Source organism: Phoxinus phoxinus (genome assembly GCF_949152265.1).
Source record: "Phoxinus phoxinus genome assembly, chromosome: 2".
NCBI classification, from domain to species: Eukaryota; Metazoa; Chordata; class Actinopteri; order Cypriniformes; family Leuciscidae; genus Phoxinus; species Phoxinus phoxinus.
The window spans coordinates 28,809,052-28,830,276 of NC_136877.1; the positions used below are offsets into that span (position 1 = coordinate 28,809,052).

Below are 21,225 nucleotides of genomic sequence, written 5' to 3' on the forward strand. Positions count from 1 at the left end.
CGTTAATGTTGACCAGTAGGTGTCACCAAACTTAAATTACATCCAGTTTATTAGCAACACTGTGCACGAGCGTGAATCCCGTGAATCCCGCGATATCCATCTTTGATCTCACAGTTGTCAGATCCACTGCGAGAAGAGAAACCTGTCCGGCTTGCCTGCGCTTTTTTCACTCCTCCCCTCACTGCAGCCGCCTACTCTCGCATACATTTCAGGCGAGGCAAGGCGCATCTCAAACAAGCCTATAGGGATGTTCGCCGGAGTCAAATGTGACGTCACGATATGGGCGTGGTCGTGAACTGGTTGGCAGAAAGAACCAAAACATGTCGCAGACTCGCAGCAGTCTACCTGTGTTTTGTCAGCATATGCTAATTATTTGTCCGAAGAACCAAAAAAGAGATATAAGGTTAAGCTTTTATATAACCAGGGTTCATGTTCTCTGCCTGATCAATATCACCTGAGTGAGAATTGGAGCAAAAGCCCGGACACATGGCCAGATTTGACATTCGGCGACATCTATCTGTATCTCATCGACACGCCATCTATGTTTACCAGAGAGTCGATGAAGGCGTACAAATCTTTAGATGCCTATAAATTAAGTAATAATTACGAATATTACTTGTTGTAACTAAGGATAACTGGTAAATATGTTACAACTAGAGTAAAAATACAGGTGTAATTTATCCATGGGCTATATTCAAAATTATCTTACCTCTGATATATAACATTGGTTAACATATACGTAAAATGTATGAATAAAAATACAATAATTTGCCATTAATTTATAAGGGTATGTCAGTGTTATTATACTTCCATTGCTCAGTCACAGCATGCACAAAAAGTTATGTAAACAAACACTTTGACACGTCTTCCGCGGTATTTTGTACAGTTATTCATTGATTAATTAACCCATCAATGAGATAGAACCTACTAGTAACATTTATTTACAAAATTAGTTTTAATTTTTAACGCAAAATGTAGGTAGCAGACGCGATCGTGGTCCGCTGGCTCCCATTGTTTTTCGCTGGGTATAGACGCCTAATTGCAGAAATACAAAGCTTTCTTTCTTGATTCAGGCTGTTTAGGTACGCGGTAGAAGCTCTTGGCGTTATTACTCTTATCGAACCTGTTAACACAGCCGATCACAAAGCACGATACAACCATTTTCTTCTGTGTTTGCGCTGCGCTTTAAGCGGTCATTACTGTTCTTCTGCCAACCAGAGCGCGTCGTGACGTCACGGCGAAGATCCCTATTAGTACCCTGGAAATCCAGAGTTCTCGCGAGAGCACAATTTGAATTTGCTCAGCGAGTTTACTCTGGTTTCGAGTAATAATGCTCATTAAATATGCCCCTCTATCTGAGCTGCACCAATCACATCGGGTTATCTTATCTGATATAGGCGGGCCAGAGGCAAGATGACATTAGTCATTAGTAAACATTGCAAGATGGTTATGGATGAACACCAGTTGTTTGAAACGACTTTGGGCGCTACAATGAAAGATTTAGATTTGCCTTTTTCTCTAAAAGAGGAACAGAAGACGGCGCTCAAAGTTTTTGCTGTTTTGCCGACTGGATACGGCAAAAGTATAATCTACCAGTTAGCTCCGCTCAAGTTCGAACCCGAAGACAGACACGAGAGATGGGGAACAGAGTAGACGTGATAAATTTGAAGTTACAAAAGAAAGAACGCCGTGGATCAGGAGGTGAGGTGAATTAACAGACTGCAATAGCCTGAACTTATGTTGGAGTTGGACCCAACTTTTCAAATGTAATCAACATTTTCCTAAGTACTAGATGTGTTGGGCTATTTAACATGACATTTTAATTATATTATGCTGATGAAATGAACTAAATTACTCGAAAAAAGATTTGTTCATTTTGCTGAACGAGATTCAAAGATCCGAGTCAGTAAAATGATCCGAACTTCCCACTACTACTCCGCTGGTAGCTAAGCGCATGGGGCTTAGTGATACGTCACCCTGTGTATTGTTGTGATTGGTCGTAGTGTTAGCCAATTGCGTGCAGTGAGATTTTCAAATGTGCCGCCCCTCGAGCTGGCCGATTTTCATTATTCGACACCAGACCATTATTCTTTCAGATTTAGGTCTGGATTTCCAGGCTAAAACATTACTAAGATATACTTAATAATACTTCCTGATACTTTCCTATACTTCGCTAATGTTAACTTTGTCTAGTCGCAATTTGTCTCAAAATTGTATCCCTTCAGTTGGTATCAGTGTGCCAGATTTCTTTAATAATAGTAATAAGAAGAAAATATAAAATTTCTCTACATTTTTTGGTACAAATGTAACTGTTAATTAAGTCGGTTAATACATTAAAAGTCCATCAATCAATAGTTCATTCACTTGTAAATTAATATAAATGCAAGTCAGTTATTTTCACCAACACACTCAAACACCAAACAAACCTTCACAGTGAAAATCCTTAGACTGTAGTCATCTGCCTGGATGACCTGTTTGACAGTGATCTCGATACCCTCACAGACGACACTGTCCTCTGGCCAGTATTCTGTGCATTTCTGTGGGTCACACAGACAAATATGTTTATTTAATTCATATTGAAATACAGCACAGCTCATTTTAACCCATTCAGACAAAAATCCATTCACGATTCCTGATCAAGCAATATTTCTAGGCAAGTAAAGAGTCAACATCACTTCAAACAGGTGCCTTTATTAACTTTTGACTACTGCAAAATGGCTTAAGCTACAAATTTACAAAGTGAACATTTAGGAATGTGGTTTCATCCCGAGTTATTGCTCAGTATTAAATAGTGACAGCACCAGAGGTTGGACAAGAAGAGAAATTTAGTGTTGATTCAAGTTGACAAAACCCTGATAATTAAAAAGGAAATCCATCGGAATAATCTAGGATTTTTTTATCACTCAGCGTGAAAGACTGATTCATCCCAATCATGTGAGCATAGTGTGCATATGGTATATGTGTGGATATAGCCAGACCTCATTTTTTTCTTCAATATTGGTGATCATGACGATAATGGGACAGTGCTCCTGCCAAACCATCCTCCAGAAATCCCCCACTGTGTTTACAGTGGGACCCTGTGTGGCGATGTAAGCCTTTTCTTTCTCATCATAGCCCTAAAACAGCATACGATAAAAACAAAGATGTAAATTTGAGCAACTTTAAATGGCTATTTTGAGAACTTTTGGTAGTTTGTGATCTCATAATATAGGCTATGTCATAAAAAGCTAACTCCATAATTGTCTTTTCTTAAATATAATTTAGGGCTCATACATTTATTAGCTGAAATTTGAGGACAAATGACAGAATGTTACAGAAATGTTGCAAGAATGAAGCAATATTTAGAGCCCTCACAAAAATGCTAAACGATTAACAACCTTTAAAAAATTTAACGAAAAACTTAAATATGAAATATTATTAAAACAACTTAAATACTATATCAACCAGCAAAGTAACATTTACAATTTGACGCTAACACAGACTCACCTTCAAATAATTAGCATTGATGTAGGTGCTGAGAAAATCACCTTCCTCGTTTGCTTTTAAGCAAACTCTGCTATGTGAGTCTGCAATTTAGAGATAAGACCTTACAAATACAAAGGTATGCCAATATCAAGAACAAACCTCATTAGACGTTTCCACATATAACTGTGTACAGACTATTATACGCACTTGGTAGTATGGTTTTGTAGCGATTCTTCCTCACCACACCAGGGAAACTATATTCTTTTGGGTCCACGAAGTTCATGGGTGTCTCCTGTTTCCAGCAGAATCCCAAGATGAGCAGTGACGTCACGTTACGATCACTGTTTTGTTGTGTATATGCTTGTTACTGTGAATGATACTCACGTAGAACTCCGCCTGCAGTACGGCGTCGTCCAGTGCGCGCTTGTGCAGCTGCTCGGGGGTGAGCAGGTTGGATGCGTTCTGCAGGTATTCCTGTGTGCCCTGTTCTTTCGGGGACAGCAGCGCTCCATAGGGCTCTGTACTACCAGGGGTGCACATGTCCAACGTCAGCGACACGTTAGAACCTCTCCTGAAAATCACAACAGAGTTTGTGCGATGCGATCATTCACATCACAACTGATTTCAGATTTCATGAGTTGTGTTAAAGTGTTTTGACTACTTTTCTTTTTATACGAGTTTGTTTTATGCACTTTAGGATATATAATTCTGAAGTGGGAATTCATCTGTTGTTCAAATATTAATCTAAAGTTGCATTTTAAATATTGAACAATTGCTTTTTAATGTTTAATTATGACACAAGTGGTTAGCCTTTCCATCCTCACCACTTCTGCATTTATTATTCTTTCCTCATTTAAATATTTAGCACACTGTCACATTAAACACTTAACTAACAAAGCCATCATAGAATATTCTAACAGCAAACAACAAGAAATTATTTATGAGACGTACAATGCATCAAATGTGAAGCATCCAGAAAAAATAGCCCGTTTCATTACCTTTCCTGCAAGCCAACAGATTTGACAGTGAGAGTGGCAGGGTCAGCTTCAGTCTTCATGTCCATAAAGCAGTCGAACACAGGCGTCTCCGGAACAGCATCCAGCTCGTAGAAATACTCCTGTTTAGCATCTGTCCATTCTGAATATGTAAAGGAGGGCTGCCTGCTCATGGACTGACGACGGTCGTCAGGGAAGCAAGATGGGTTGCCAGGCACCAGGGTTCTAATGCAGAACAGCGTCTGTTGTGACCGCAAAAGGGGGAAAAAGGAAAGTTCAAGCTTTACACAAAATAATGAGTGCATGCTAAACAATGTAGGGTTCAAATCAGCTGCTGCAACACAGTTTATCCTGAGCACAAGTTCTTGTATATGTAATAAAACATACTCACTCCAGTACCAAGAATGACTACACCTAAGAAGAGTGTGGCAATGATGGGCAACACGCTCTCCACCCTCCATATCTCCATCTGCAGACAAGTGCATTCATGTCTTTTTTGTTATTTTGTCACTTCAAAAAACGAATGACATGAAGCAGTGAATTCATTTAAAATATTATTCTTTCACATCAATATTGTTTTATTCAGTCATTTCAGTTCTAGAGCCGTCACCTGTTGATCATAGGCATCACTGGTGGAGAGAAGGTACTGAAGGAGATCCAAAACTTTATGTGCCGCTGGAAAAGCCCTGTATCCATTCAGCATGTAAAGGACCCACAAACCCTGAACACATCATCAAAACACATTTATCTTTACACATGCACACACACAAACCCTTCAAAAAGGTAAAATTGACATATAACAAGGGATGGCAATAAGAAAGATATGAGATGTTTTATTTGAATCACAAAATTTGTCTGAAACTGTCATTTGCGTTTCGGTAAGCTTAATGTCAAATGAATAAAATAATATTGTTTTTTTTTTTAAATATACAACCGTTTAAAAGTTTGGGGGTCTGCAAGATGTTTTGAAAGTCTCTTATGCTCACCAAGGCTAAAGTAATATTGTGAAATATATTATTACATTTTAAAATAACCGTTTTCTATTTTAATATATTTTAAAATGTAATTTATCCCTGTGATGCAAAGCTGATTTTTTAGCATCATTACTCCAGTCTCCAGTGTCACATGTTCCTTCAGAAATCATTCCAATATACTGATTTGCTTGCTAATATGCTGATATCGATGTTGATTTTGCTTGTTAATATGCTGATGTCAATGTTGAAAAGAGTTGTGCTGATTAATATTTTGTGAAAACTGTGATGCACCAAACCCCCCCCCCCCCCCCCCCTTTTTTTTTTAAGTGACCCCAAACTTTTGAATGGTAGTTTATATATACCGTATATATACGTCTTACACAGCTGTTTGCTGGTTTGTCAGACAGGAAGGCATGTGGTGCAGTTATTGACTACAGGGTCGATCACAGCAGACCCTGGAACAGCCTGTCTTTCTATACTTATGCACAAACACACTCAAACAGAAGGATATTCAAGCACACAGATAGACAGGCACACCACAACAACTGTTTTATATCCGTTTACATGACAAAAGCCTCCATTATAAATTTAAAACACTCCTGGTTTCAAAAAGTCTAAATTATTCAGCTACACAACATCATTATCAACTGTTTAATTTTAGCTAAAGACAAATTTGCCACTTTTAGACAAAGCCAGAACATGGGAATAAATGAATAATTCTCATTCATACAGTGATTAAACTTCAATAGGCAGTCAATGGTGTGCGTACAGCATAAAGTGTGTTATGTGTGTATTAAGGATTTATTTAGTCATTATTTGAGAGAATGTGCATGAACTCACTGTGAGTTGAGACAGTGTGTACAACAGGAGGAAAGCTCCAGCTGTAACACTAGCTTTCAATACCCTTTCCCACAGAGCACCACCGAACCTTGGCAGGGGATCGTGAGTAAGTGAGGTGGCACTCTCCTGCTCTTTGGGTGCGTCCTCTCCAACAGGGGCTTCTGCCATGCTGCTCTCAAACGTCCTGTCTTTAAACAACTGAAACAGACACAGAGAAAAACATAGTTACTAGAGGCAAAATAGAATAAATAGAACCTAATTTAGAGCAAACAAGAGCAAGAATGCAGCTGAATGTAATCAGAGAGTAGTACACTACATCTGCAGTTCAGTCTCATAATTCATGGCATTCTGTGGGAGGAATGACACATTTAGAGGTGGACTATGCAAATGAGACAGTGCTGCGGACATAACGCTAACATGGGATGTTATGTCATTTACAGTATGAACAGCACTGTAGCAATCTTGTCACAAGATCCATAATGATAAGCATTAAGAAAATATTTAAGGTTTGAGGAGCAGTGAGTAATGTTTCTAATTAGATTACATTCACCATCAAATTTTCCAGTTTGATTACTGTTAGTCTGCTTTATTTTTTATTCATTAAATGAGAACCATTGACCATATAAGGAATCATATTTTCAATTTTCACAGCATGTTAAGGCATGAGCTCAATTCAGCTTATTTAAACTGAAATATTCCATGTGAGAGTTACAGCTGATAAAATTTTGATCACCTTTTTCTTCTTTTTTTTTTTCCATAGCAGAAATGCTTATGACACACTGTGTTTAATATTTAAACAGTTACTGTGCACTGATAGTGACTATCAGTTTTCAAATGTACAATATCGCTGACAGAGTTGCCATTTTTCGAGTCTTAACATCCATAAACATCCATATAATTTTGTTAAATCCATGATCCATAAAAAAAAAGGAACCTAGCCACCATTTTATTCCAGTAGTCACTCAAACTGCTTTGCATGAATATTGTATTGGATACTAATTTAAAAATGCTTAATTAGTCAAATAATGTGTAAAATACTAGTTCATTTTGCAGTTTAAATATCAAATAATCACATAGGCAGTATATATGTGTGTATATATACACACACACACAAGCAAAAGTCAGACAGAGGATGCTGTGTCGGCTTTAGTGCAGAGTCAACACTCAGGGCTGGAGTGGATCACTCTGATCAATATCCAGCTACACACACACACACACACACACACTGAGGTTGCATTTACAAGAAAAACAGTCACTTCAGCAACAAATACACCCATCCCCCTTTTTTCACTCCTTTATCTCCCTCTGACCATCATCTCATTACTTCTCTTCTCTGCATTTCTCCCTTCTTTTCTTCTTTCCCCCATTCTCTATTACAGTATTTCCTCTTTTATCTTTCTTTTAATGTTTACCCCTCTCTCTTCATACCTCTGACCCTCACCTTCGAATGGTCTCCTTCTATCCATTTCACCTTTATCCACCTTTACTTCCCCCTTTCTTTTACCTCTCCTCTGTGATGAATATTATTAATTTGTTTATCCCTGTACTCTATTCATGCAGCAGCTGGATGCTCTTGAATTATGAGAATGAGCTATAAAGAGCAGAGATCGCTGTGTTGAAGGAAACACACACATGCGTGCGTATACACACAAGTACACACCCTTCTCAGATTGTCTTTCATCAAGCCTAAGCATAATCATCTCAAGCCACTTGCTAAATCAGCATTCAATTCCCAGCCACAAACGGTCCGACAGGGAGAGATGGAGAACGGCAGGTATCCGAATGAAACCATGGATTAAATGGGCCATAAACAAACTATTTAGTAATGGAAACTATGTTTTTGTCCTTGAACGATTTGACAATATCCGTGTCATGTCAATGATAACTACACAGCATACATTTCCGACCATTCAAAAGTTTGGGGTTGGTACAATTTTTTTTATGTTTTTGAAAGAAGTCTCTTGTGCTCACCAAGACTGTGTTTATTTGATTAAAAATACAATAAACAGAACACGAAATATTATTACAATTTTCAATTGCAATTTATATTATTATATATATTATTATTATTATTTACTTTACAGTTTTTTTTTTTTTTTTTTTTTACACCTGTTTTCTATTTTAATATATTTTAAAATGTAATTTATTCCTGTGATGGTAAAGCTAAAATTTCAGCATCATTTATCCAGTTGTCAGTGTCACAGGATCCTTTAGAAATCATTATAATATGATGATGTTGTGCTCAAGAAACATATTATTATATTATCAATGTTGAAAACAGTTATTATTTTTGAGGAAACAGTGATAAAATAAAATCATAATACTTTGATGAATAAAAAGTTCAAAAGAACAGCTTGTATTTAAAATAGAAACCTTATAAATGTCTTTACTGACAGTGCATCCACGGCTGAATAAAAGCATTAACTTACTGATCCTAAACTTTTAAATGGTAGTGTATATTCTGTACACATACATTTAACTTAATATTGAATTCAACTCTAAGGTCAAACTCTTAAAACGTATTATTGACTCAGCTTAATTTATGTTAAGACTAATAACTTCTGTTAAAACTTTTTCATTTTCACAACTGTAAGACTTTGCAAACTCAATTCCTTTCTCACTGAACTGCATAGCACATATCAATAATGAACTAATTATTATGTTGGCTTGAGAGAGCCATTTATATATATATATATTATTATTATTTTATTTTTTAAGAATTAAGATAAATGTAAAAAAAAAAATATATATATATATATTTTTTTTTTTTACATTATCTTTATTCTTAAAAAATGAAATAATAATAATAATTGCATGCTAGTGTTGTGTGTATACAAAAAGGATTCATAAACCAAAGCATAATCAAAAATATCCTTCACTCTCAGAAAAAGAACAGACATACTTCATAAAGAAACAATAGAGCACTTACTGTATAAAAAAAAAGCAAAGTTGGTCTCACATGACAGTGACAAACGCCTCTCTCAGGACCTAAAACAAACTAGGAGTAGTGAGAAGGAAAATGAGAAATAGATATTAGTGAGATCTGAATTAAAAATCTCAATTTAAATAGCAGTATTTATATAGCAGTGGATGATCATTCTTACTCATGCAGCTCTGTACAGGGCGCTACAGATGGCGATACAAGCAGAAGACACTGCGTGCCAAGTCAACCAACAGTATGGAGTCACTGAGCGGTATCGAATAAATAGCCCTCCATGTGTGTCTATCACGGAAAAATGACAGGTGGTCAAAATATAGCAGGAGATATGATTAATCCAAGCAAGACGTCCAAAAATCAAACACAGTGCAGGCGACAGGCTAGACAAAAGGACTAAAAAACAATGAAGAACTTAAGGTCTGTGGGGGACATTTCTAAAACCCGAACACACACTCAGTCTTCTCTACGATCAGTAAACAATAGCTGCAGAGGTCTGGTCTGGTGATGACGTGATCTACATTGGCATGGGGGTAACCATGGAAACAAATACACTCAGCAGCAAACGGTTTATATAGAACCACAATCAACACCACCCTCCACACACAGACACACAAAGGTACACACACTCTGACACCCACACATACAGACACGCAAAGGGATCATGCAGCAGACAAAATCCATAGTGGAATAAAAGGAGACACACAGTTCCCATCTGGCATAGACATTTCCTGTCTATTGTGTTCGAAACAAATATGAAATCCATTTCTCTTTCCACAGTTCTAATGAGATGCAAACTCATTATATAGGGCTTTTTAAAGCCATAATCTATAGCCAACCCTAACCAATACACATATAAAAAATATAAACAGCATAAACTAAACATAGACATATTGCACAGCCTCCGCACTGTACAATGAGGCAGACTTTACATCCTACACATTATTCTGAACTAAATCAAAGTTAATATATCAGCAATCCTTTTGACAACAACAATGGAGGGTACTACGGTAACTGTTGACAATTTAGCATGGCCTTATTTATTTTCATTTTGGATACATTAGAACTTAGTCTATATATCCAATAAACATTTTTAATTCTCCTCAGCAAAGAATTAGCTAATGGTAATACTGATTTTTTTTTTTTCTATGCTTAATGAAAGAAAACAAGAGAGAGAGAGAGAGAGAGAGAGAGAGAGAGAGAGAGAGAGAGAGAGAGAGAGAGAGAGAGAGAGAGAGAGAGAGAGAGAGAGAGAGAGAGAGAGAGAGAGAGAGAGAGAGAGAGAGAGAGAGAGATTACCTGCTTAATAGTAGCCTTACACTATAGGGCCGGTGTATCATTGTGCTTGATTACGCTTTATGCTGGATGACTTAAATTGGTGTGTTTTTGTTCTGCAGACTGGGCCCAATATTGTGCTGCACCTTTGGATTTCCATGAATGAAAGCTGTCATGGTTTCCAAAGAACCCACCTCTCCGTCTCACTCTCCATTTCTGAAACGCATAGCTGATGTGATTAACTGGTTATATACATTTCAGAGATGAACGACAAAGACAGGGCCACAAATCATTTGTGAGAAAGAGCGAGAAATCAAGGGCAGGGGATTATTTAGAGTAGACCAGTCTCCCTCCCCATGAAATATAGCCTCACTGGCTCAATGCATTGCATCAATGAAAAGCAAACATCCCTTTTTAAAACTAACTCCTGTACAAACAGTCATTATATTGATCCAAAGTCTGAATTATTCAAACAAACACTCAAAAATAAATAAATATATATAATAGTCTGACTGCATATAGCCCCCATATCTCACTCATCAGTTATTATATACACACACATATATACACAGGATGGCAGTCTATCTGGAGAACATCAGTCACACAGCAGAAGGGATGAGATAGTCTACACTTGTTGAATGCCATTTAAGGATCCCAAATGCATCCTCCCCATCTTCCAAAACCCACCAAATGGGCTTTGTAAAATTATCCACTACATAACATACTGATAAAATGAATCTGTTTTTCATCATCTTAAACATGAAGACCATTTACTTCAAATTCCTACCAGTCATTGTGCTCGCCAACCAAAGACAACCGAATGTTTAGATTACATGATAGCTTGAATAGCACATCCCAACGATGAGCTAGTTTTTTTTTTTTAAAGAACGAAACAGCCCGTATAAACAGGAGTACATGCACCATACTGAAACGCCTCGCTGACTCGCTCATTGACTCGCTTCGCCTCTTCATTGATACCAACACTGCGTCGAGCGAGCGTCTCAGCATCCTCAAAAACACGACACGCGCTTCCACAGGATGAAATGGACACTGAATAATAATGTAAACCGCGCCGTCTACGGAAAAATACGGATGCGCTCTTACCTCTCAGATGGGTGAAAACGATGGAAATGAGCGCGGAGATTCGCGCAGCATCATTAATATTCACATCACAGCGCTCGCGGAGACGCGCGCGGAGGAAGAACAGGCAGCGGGAGACGCTGCAGTCGCTGCAGAGCCGAAAAGCGGCCCTCCATATGAGCCCGCCTCTCTCACAACGAGGAGGGTCTGTGTGTGTGCGTGTGTCTTAATATGCTCTGACTCCCTCTTCCGAGTATATATTTTTTTTTTCGTGAGATCCCTTTTGTAGAGTTTTCAATAGGTGTTGACGTGTGAGGTATTGTCTTTCGCGAGGCGGATGGTGCGATGCTTCGCTTCAGGTGGCAGCTGGAGGTGTAACCTAGGCAACGTATCTCGGGGTAGAATCATATGGGGTTGAGGGATGTAGTGCCCTCTTCTCTCTCCGGTCCCATCAGCACCCACATTAGCAACAGTGTCATTTCATAACCCATGGTAACCTACTGTTCGGTAATTTTTTACTGAAAATTGTAACTTTTTTTTTGTGTAGCCTAAATATTTTTTTAATTGTACGAAACTTACACTTTTGGCACTTGCAAAGTAAACAAAAAATAAATAAATAATAATAAAACAGTAATAATAATGGACAAGAATCACGATTCGAAAAGGTTAAACAGTCATGAGAAAAAAAATCAGTCACACTTGTAGGCTACTGTTCGCGGGCAAAAATGACCGCATTGGAAACGAATGGGAAGCGAATTTCATCTAGTGGAAACGTTTGGTACTGCGCTCAAAAAATCTAATTTTGTAGATATCAACCCTAGCGAAAAAAGTATAGCCTACTTCATTGTATTTGAAATATATTCCCTTTTTCAATAGTAGCCTACATTGCAAATATACTAACAAAAATTGTATATCCTTAAATACATTAAAAGTAGGCTATACTTCATGATATGATATACATCATGCTTTTACTTATTTTCACAATACAACTTTTAAAACACATTTTAAAACAATTGTACATTTTTGATCACCACAGGAGCAGCACCAGAGGATAAGCAAATGAAAGCACGTGAAACGTTTCTTTCTTTCTTTATTATTCATAATTTTCTATTATTGGTAACCCACATACTTCATATTCCATAACAAGTAACTGCTTCCATCTAGTGGTGCTAAACTATAGCCTGCATGCAGCATTAATAACCACGTTAGCAGCGGCACTCGTGGTCATCATACGCAATCGCAGCATGCATTTTGGAGACCTGGGTAACAATACACTTTTGGCACCTTGGTTATGAGACTCCGAAGAACCATGTGCTTCTAGTTATATATATATAACTAGTTGTTATACTCTAGAAATATTTTCTCACGTAAATATTTCTGTGGTTTGTGTGGCATTTCCATACAGAGGCTGGTGTGGTTGCTGCTGCTGTGGCTGTGGGAGGAATGGCACAGGTAGGCTGCATGGCTATGGCTTCTGTTTCTGTGGAAGGGGTGCCATAAGCCAGATACAGCTGCTATATAGCTGATGCTGCTGCTAAAAAATACTGTCCAAACAGAACAGAACCCCGGGCAATTCTTATTTCTAAATTTCTATTTTCAAAAAGCTTAAGTTTGACTTCAAACCCTGTAAAACCTGACATATGAAACAATAGTGAGACAAATCTAGTTTTATAATGTAACAGATTGTTTTCTTTATTTAGAAATATATATAAAAAAGTTAAATACAACTTTACATAGCCTATATTATATCTTTTGTTGAGTTTCATATTTGAGTAGGCCTCAAGTAGGAAAAAAACACTAGATGAAAAAGATGAAGATGGATAGATGAATAGATGAAAATTATATTCATCAATAGAGATCAATAGAAATTCTGATAATTGTTTGTAATGTAAATTAATGAGATCTTTATAACAGAACAGCACAACACAAATTGGATTATATCTAATGCAATATAGAGTTGTCACTCTATATCTCCTAATAATGTCAGTAAGATGACATTGAAATGCTTAGTTTTGTGATCAAAGATCTGTAGTTTTTATTGTAAGTAGCAAAACATAATGCAATGATGATTGAGAGATGCACAATTTAAACGTTCCTCAAAATCCTGATGTAGCAAATTTGATACATTTTAACATTATTTTCAGCCCGATCTCATAAAAGTGCGTATCTATACCACTAATGTTATTTCTCGTTCCATTTATACGCCAAAAATGGTTTTTGCGTGCATATGATACGCAGTTTATGGCGTGTAATACGCGCAGACTCCCCACCCCTGTGCGTAGCGTAGCATATGCATTTTTGGTGTATAAATGGCACGAGAAATAACATTCGTGGCATAGACAGCACTTTCATGAGATTGTGTTGATTCTTTCTTACATTTTTTTAATTATATATATTATATAGTGTCACGGGTGGGTTGTGGAGGATGGAGTGAGGACTCAAGTGCTGAAGTGAAGTAGTGTTTAATTAGGTAAAACAAATCAAACAAACAAACAAAGGAAAACCAGGTCTCATGAACTAATTACTAATTCCAAGAACATGATTATGGCAGGCACAGAAGAGCACACAACTAAACACCCAGGTAACATTAACAACGAACAAGCACAGGACTAACACAGGGAGACTAAATAGGAAGGCAAACAAAGAGGGTAACGAGGGAAAGCAGGTGGAACAAATAACCCAATAACGAGGTAACAAGGTGGGAGGGGCTAGAATATCCACAAGAGCACATGGCACACAGAGAACCCATGACGGCCATGTGCTCACAGTAAACAAGATCATATATAACACAAGACCCGGAATGTCACGGCTCTGTCACTAAACCAAGAATAACCAGAATAGTCGTGACAGAACCGTGACATTACCTCCCCTCTAAAGGGACGCCACCTGGCGTTCCTAAAAAGAGACATAAAACCATACAGGAACAAAAACAGACACAATCCAAGACACCACCACAGACAAGTCAAATGAAATAATAACAGATAAACCACAAAAGTACAAAACTTGACCACGGAGGGACGGGAGGGTTAAGCCAGGGATCCCCAGGCTTCTCAGGAGTCCTGGCAAAGACTCTGTGCAAGGTGGCCAAGATGGAGCAGGCAGACCATCGGGCAGCCAGGACAAAGCAGAAAGTCCATCGGGCGGCCAGGACGAAGCAAACAGTCCATCGGGCGACCAGGACGAAACCGGCAGTCCATCGGGCGGCCATGGTGGAGACGACCCTTCGGGCGGCCACGGCGGAGAAGACCCTTCGGGCGGCCACGGCGGAGACGACCCCACGGGCGGCCACGACCCCACGGGCGGCCACGACCCCACGGGCGGCCACGACCCCACGGGCGGCCACGACCCCACGGGCGGCCACGGCCCCACGGGCGGCCACGGCCCCACGGGCGGCCACGGCCCCACGGGCGGCCACGGCGGAGACGACCACTCGGGCGGCCACGGCGGAGACGACCACTCGGGCGGCCACGGCGGAGACGACCACTCGGGCGGCCACGGCGAAGACGACCACTCGGGCGGCCACGGCGGAGACGACCACTCGGGCGGCCACGGCGGAGACGACCACTCGGGCGGCCACGGCGGAGACGACCACTCGGGCGGCCACGGCGGAGACGACCACTCGGGCGGCCACGGCGGAGACGACCCCTCGGGCGGCCACGGCGGAGACGACCCCTCGGGCGGCCACGGCGGAGACGACCCCTCGGGCGGCCACGGCGGAGACGACCCCTCGGGCGGCCACGGCGGAGACGACCCCTCGGGCGGCCACGGCGGAGACGACCCCTCGGGCGGCCACGGCGGACACGAACACTCGGGCGGCCATGGCGCAGCAACAGACACCGGCTCAGGAACAGCAACAGAAACCGGCTCAGGAACAGCAACAGACACCGGCTCAGGAACAGCAACAGACACCGGCTCAGGATCAGCAACAGACACCGGCTCAGGATCAGCAACAGACACCGGCTCAGGAACAGCAACAGACACCGGCTCAGGAACAGCAACAGACACCGGCTCAGGAACAGCAACAGACACCGGCTCAGGAACAGCAACAGACACCGGCTCAGGAACAGCAACAGACACCGGCTCAGGAACAGCAACAGACACCGGCTCAGGAACAGCAACAGACACCGGCTCAGGAACAGCAACAGACACCGGCTCAGGAACAGCAACAGACACCGGCTCAGGAACAGCAACAGACACCGGCTCAGGAACAAGCAACAGACACCGGCTCAGGAACAAGCAACAGACACCGGCTCAGGAACAGCAACAGACACCGGCACAGGAACAGCAACAGACACCGGCACAGGAACAGCAACAGATTCCGGCACAGGAACAGCAACAGACACCGGCTCAGGAACAGCAACAGACACCGGCTCAGGAACAGCAACAGACACCGGCTCAGGAACAGCAACAGACACCGGCTCAGGAACAGCAACAGACACCGGCTCAGGAACAGCAACAGACACCGGCTCAGGAACAGCAACAGACACCGGCTCAGGAACAAGCACAGACACCGGCTCAGCGGCGACCATTTTGTCTGGAGACCCTGGAGCAGATTCAGAAACAGGAACGGACGCCGGCCCAGGAACGGACACCAGAACAGTAACGGCCACAAGAACAGACACAAACACAGGAACGGACACCAGAACAGTAACGGCCACAAGAACAGACACAAACACAGAAACAGGTTCCAGAACAGTAACGGCCACAAGAACAGACACAAACACAGAAACAGGTTCCAGAACAGTAACGGCCACAAGAACAGACACAAACACAGAAACAGGTTCCGGAACAGACGCTGGCTCCGGCTCAGGAACAGACGCTGGCTCCGGCTCAGGAACAGACGCTGGCTCCGGCTCAGGAACAGACGCTGGCTCCGGCTCAGGAACAGACGCTGGCTCCGGCTCAGGAACAGACGCTGGCTCCGGCTCAGGAACAGACGCTGGCTCCGGCTCAGGAACAGACGCTGGCTCCGGCTCAGGAACAGACGCTGGCTCCGGCTCAGGAACAGACGCTGGCTCCGGCTCAGGAACAGACGCTGGCTCCGGCTCAGGAACAGACGCTGGCTCCGGCTCAGGAACAGACGCTGGCTCCGGCTCAGGAACAGACGCTGGCTCCGGCTCAGGAACAGACGCTGGCTCCGGCTCAGAAACAACTCTGGGCATGACAGGTCCGAAAGGCACCTCCAGGATTCTGGCCAAATGCTCGAAGTAGTCCAATAACGTTCCAGAGGCCCCGAGAATGGGCAGAAGTGACATGAACTGTCTCCCTGGCTATAGCCGGGAGCTCGGGCACCACAGGACACGAGATCTCAGGATCCACTGGACCCGATGACATGACGGCTCTCTTCCTCCTCCGCCTCAGACCGCGCGGAGGTACAGCCGTCTCGTCGGTCACCACTGGCGTAAGGACAGAGAGCGTAGACCGCTCTCTACCAGCCGGTGTTGAGTCCTCCTGGACCACCGGGCTAGGGACCACCGGGCTTAAGACCACTGGTTCTGGGATCAATCCAGATTGAAGCTGGGAATGGCGTCGAGATTCCTCTCGACCATCTCCTCTCCTCTGACCTCCACGGGTTCCAGAGAATCTGGCGAGGCGGGTCCCCTCAAAATCTTCTCTGCCAGATGGCCAGGTCTCCCTGGTGTTGGTAGAACGGGGTTCCGGGAAGCTGTCAACAGTATACCCTATTCCTCCAACTTGACCTCTGGCAGCCCTCATCTCTGCAGTCTTTCGAGCACCTATGACGAAGAGCTCAAATAATGTCATTCGAGGTCCAGATCTTCCTCTCCTTCCCTCCTGGGTAGTCGCGGAAGGAATACGAACCCCTCTACTGCTGGAACCAGACATCATTGCTTCCAGTCTCTCCCTCCACTGAGTCCTCAAAAGGCTCGTTCATTCTGTCACGGGTGGGTTGTGGATGATGGAGTGAGGACTCAAGTGCTGAAGTGAAGTAGTGATTAATTAAGTAAAACATAAATCAAACAAAGGAAAACCAGGTCTCATGAACTAATTACTAATTCCAAGAACATGATTATGGCAGGCACAGAAGAACACACAACTAAACACCCAAGTAACATTAACAACGAACGAGCACAGGACAGCTAACACAGGGAGACTAAATAGGAAGGCAAACAAAGAGTGTAACGAGGGAAAGCAGGTGGAACAAATAACCCAATAACGAGGTAACAAGGTGGGAGGGGCTAGAATATCCACAAGAGCACATGGCACACAGAGAACCCATGACGGCCATGTGCTCACAGTAAACAAGATCATATATAACACAAGACCCGGAATGTCACGGCTCTGTCACTAAACCAAGAATAACCAGAATAGTCGTGACAGAACCGTGACATATAGGCCTACAATATATGGATAATCAAGTAAACCTAAGTTGCTTCAGTTACCCTAGTGAAAAATGTATACTAAAATGTATTTGAAATACTTTTATTTTACGCTAAGTATTTTACAAATACATTTACATATTTATGTACTAAATATAAATACCCTGCAATTGTAGTATACTAAATTGGTATACTTAAAGTATGCTAAATCAGAACAACTAATTTTGCACTTAATGCACTTTAGTTATCCAGAAATAGTGCTGAGGTCCAAGTAAAGAAATACTTATATTGTATTGTGCTAAAGTGGAACTATTGCAAGTAAACAGGGATGCACAATATTGAAGAAAAATGTGATAACTAATTAAATAATGCGATATGCGATACAATAATGCTTAAAGTGTGTCAAATAAACTTAAATGATCTTAAAATATGTTTTCAATTATATAACCTACATACGTGTTTCACATTCTTTGTGTGACAAGAAAACATCCCTACAACTTCTGAAAGTGAACAGCTGTGTTTTACAGTAGCATAAGAAGTGTTATTTTAACATCAGAGTTAACCACGGGGTTCAGGGTTTCAGGAAGGCCTAAATTAGTTTTATTTAACAACAGAACATGAATAATCAAATGTAAAAATAAAACACTGCTTTCACTGAATTAATATACTGATTCTTATTAAAGTTACAAAAGTTATTCAGCCAAAAGCAGTGAGTGATTTTCTATTTGTCTTTTGTTCATGACCCAGATTATTGAAAACTGTTGCAATATGCATATTGTGATGTATACATTTGGGATATTTAAATAATTTCTATATATTGTGCAGCCCTAAGTACACTTAAAATATTTTGCATTATTACACAGAGATCATACTATCCTTACTAATAGTGACACATTTTAGAAATGTGCATTGTGCAATAAAGAAGAACTCCAAATAAAGTTGAATTATAATATTTATATCAATAAGTCTCAAGCCACATGTCAGTAAATAAAAGACAAACAGTAACCAAGAACAACCTAAAATCACTTAACAAAGAAAAAATAAAAAAACTCCCCATACTAATGATCTGGCAACCATGCACAACACCCATTGTGGTGGCAAGTTAAGTACCACTATTTTCACTTTTTTAAGAAAATGTAACAAAATTACTTTAGACTAAAGTTTATTATTTATACATACAAAGTTCACAGCAAAGGAAATAAAACTGCAGCTCACAGAAGTGTTTAGAGCTATGATCATTGGTCTAAAAAAAAGCTTATATTATGAGCGGGAGATAAGAGTTTCACTGTTTCATCCACCAGAGATATCTATGTATGACCACTTCCTGTTTAGTCACTGCATTTGCCCTACTCTTGCTTTCTGTTACCCAAGAGACTGAACAGGACTGAGACCCCCACCCCCACTAACCAACCAAAAGAAAAACTGTTGCAACACAGAGAACAGTGAAACACAAAGCAGAGAAAACTGCAACCACAAGCATTTACAATGCAACACTGTTATGGCTGATACCAAATCATCAAGATTGCTGCTAAACTGTTTATGAACAAAATTAAAACTTACAGTTGAGGGGGGTGGGGGGGGGGGGGGTTAACAGACTCTTGATTTTCTGGATTTCTGCATGAATAGCTCATATGATCTGATGTTTGGAATGGCCTTTGGATTGATATGTCTTTCAGCTTTCTTTTTAAAACAGCTCCACAACATTGGCAATAAAAAATCCTGTGTGGGCAATTCAAAGACCCACTTACTGTTAATACTTCTATAGTAGTATTTGTATGGAAAAGTAATCTTTCAATCTAGTGTTTAGAAGCCGGAAACACGACAGTCCTAATTGACAAACAGGAAGGCTGAAATGCTGAGCTAAGTAATGTGACACAATGAACTATGCAACAAAGTTACTGTTACAATTCACATTACAGCTGATCAGTTTGCTAAAACTACAAACAAAGCACAATATAGATTTTTTTATATACAATGATGATTTAAAGAACTAGTTAATAGTGAGATGTTAAGCAATACTTGATGCTAATTTGTGGCTTTGTAAGTGTTGTGGTATTGTCACATTCTAAAAGACATTCATGCACAGTTGCAGTCCATAAAGGAATTGTTTGGGGAGGCTGATATGAATGAAAAAGGGGTAGGCAAGTTTCAGAGAGGCTAGCAATAGCGAGATAGCTTTGAGCATAAGATCATAAGATCCCACCCTCCCTTCAGAGCATCTCCAAAGCCACACCTCCTTCAAAACACATGAACGAACGCGTACAGCAGGGAGCAAACAAAAGAGAGACGACGTTTAACTACCTCATGTTTCAAAGCACATAGCACTACAATAATAATGAACATAAACTTAAAGAGCACTGAACTGTATCAGCTGACTACTGCAGATTAATTTCGGCATCAATAGTGTTGCCATGAACAACTTGAGCCACAAACTGCTCTTATAACGTCATAGGATTGTATCTCTTCCAAATGACAGCATTTATGGCATGAACGCAGCATATAAGCTTGTTGTTTTGGTTCAGGAGGAACTGTAAGAGGTGGCTGCTGTTTAGGTTGCGGTGCTCGGTGACTGACGTATGTCTAAAGGGCCTACTGTGGCTACTTCAAGCTAGGGATGGCTGACGCGAAACTGACGTTCTGAAGCTTTTCGAGATCCCGAAGCAGATGTTTCGAAACACTGATCCGAAGCGTGATTCAAAACACCCATGTCACGTGACTACGGCTAAATGAAGCTTCGGAGTGTTTCGCAAGTGTTTCGACAGATGGCATGGTGGTCCGCCGAATCAGCGTTTGACTGACAGGGTCGGGCCAGACCACACAATCGCACATCTGTATAAAAGTGAAGTCAACACACCTTGACCTCGTGGGTTTTTGTGAGAGGATTTTTTTCAAAGGCTGGATAAATTATCTGTAAAAAAAGAAGTAGGCTAAGTCCACACAGCAGAGAAATTAATATTAAAATCTATAAAAAGTGTGACATTGTGGCTTGATTTATTTTACTAATATTAACTTTTCATGACCAAAATAACATTATGCACAGTGAGGAGTAAGCTTCACATATAAGAAAAATACAATAATAAAAAAACTTTAAAAAAAATTAATGACTCGTTGTCAAGGTTGTTTCAGATCAACACCTGCAAGTGACCACTAGGTGTCACCGTTGAGACGGGTGTCGGATTGTTTCGAAGCCTCGACACAATATGGCACATTTGCTTCAACTGTTTCATGAAGCCTCGATCTGCCCACCATTACTTCAAGCGTAATCGAAGAACGAACTGATGTTATGTCATTTCAAACAAAATCAGGCCAAAATAAACTTTGAT

At 40.9% G+C, this 21,225-nt stretch overlaps 1 protein-coding gene across 1 annotated transcript in view; it reads right to left on the minus strand.

The window, feature by feature from the left end:
• Nucleotides 1-20,489, minus strand: part of ptpn5 (protein tyrosine phosphatase non-receptor type 5) — a 33,682-nt gene extending 13,193 nt beyond the window's left edge. The window contains exons 1-12 of the mRNA XM_079605312.1: nucleotides 20,261-20,489; nucleotides 9,379-9,497; nucleotides 9,204-9,272; nucleotides 6,275-6,472; nucleotides 5,071-5,181; nucleotides 4,852-4,929; nucleotides 4,464-4,702; nucleotides 3,850-4,036; nucleotides 3,673-3,757; nucleotides 3,487-3,566; nucleotides 2,979-3,116; nucleotides 2,427-2,537 (exon numbers count right to left, since the gene is read on the minus strand). Of these exons, the coding sequence (XP_079461438.1) occupies nucleotides 2,427-2,537; nucleotides 2,979-3,116; nucleotides 3,487-3,566; nucleotides 3,673-3,757; nucleotides 3,850-4,036; nucleotides 4,464-4,702; nucleotides 4,852-4,929; nucleotides 5,071-5,181; nucleotides 6,275-6,442 (1,197 nt within the window). The 5' untranslated portion in view covers nucleotides 6,443-6,472; nucleotides 9,204-9,272; nucleotides 9,379-9,497; nucleotides 20,261-20,489. The remainder of the gene's footprint in view (nucleotides 1-2,426; nucleotides 2,538-2,978; nucleotides 3,117-3,486; nucleotides 3,567-3,672; nucleotides 3,758-3,849; nucleotides 4,037-4,463; nucleotides 4,703-4,851; nucleotides 4,930-5,070; nucleotides 5,182-6,274; nucleotides 6,473-9,203; nucleotides 9,273-9,378; nucleotides 9,498-20,260) is intronic.
• Nucleotides 20,490-21,225: the final 736 nt, after the last annotated feature.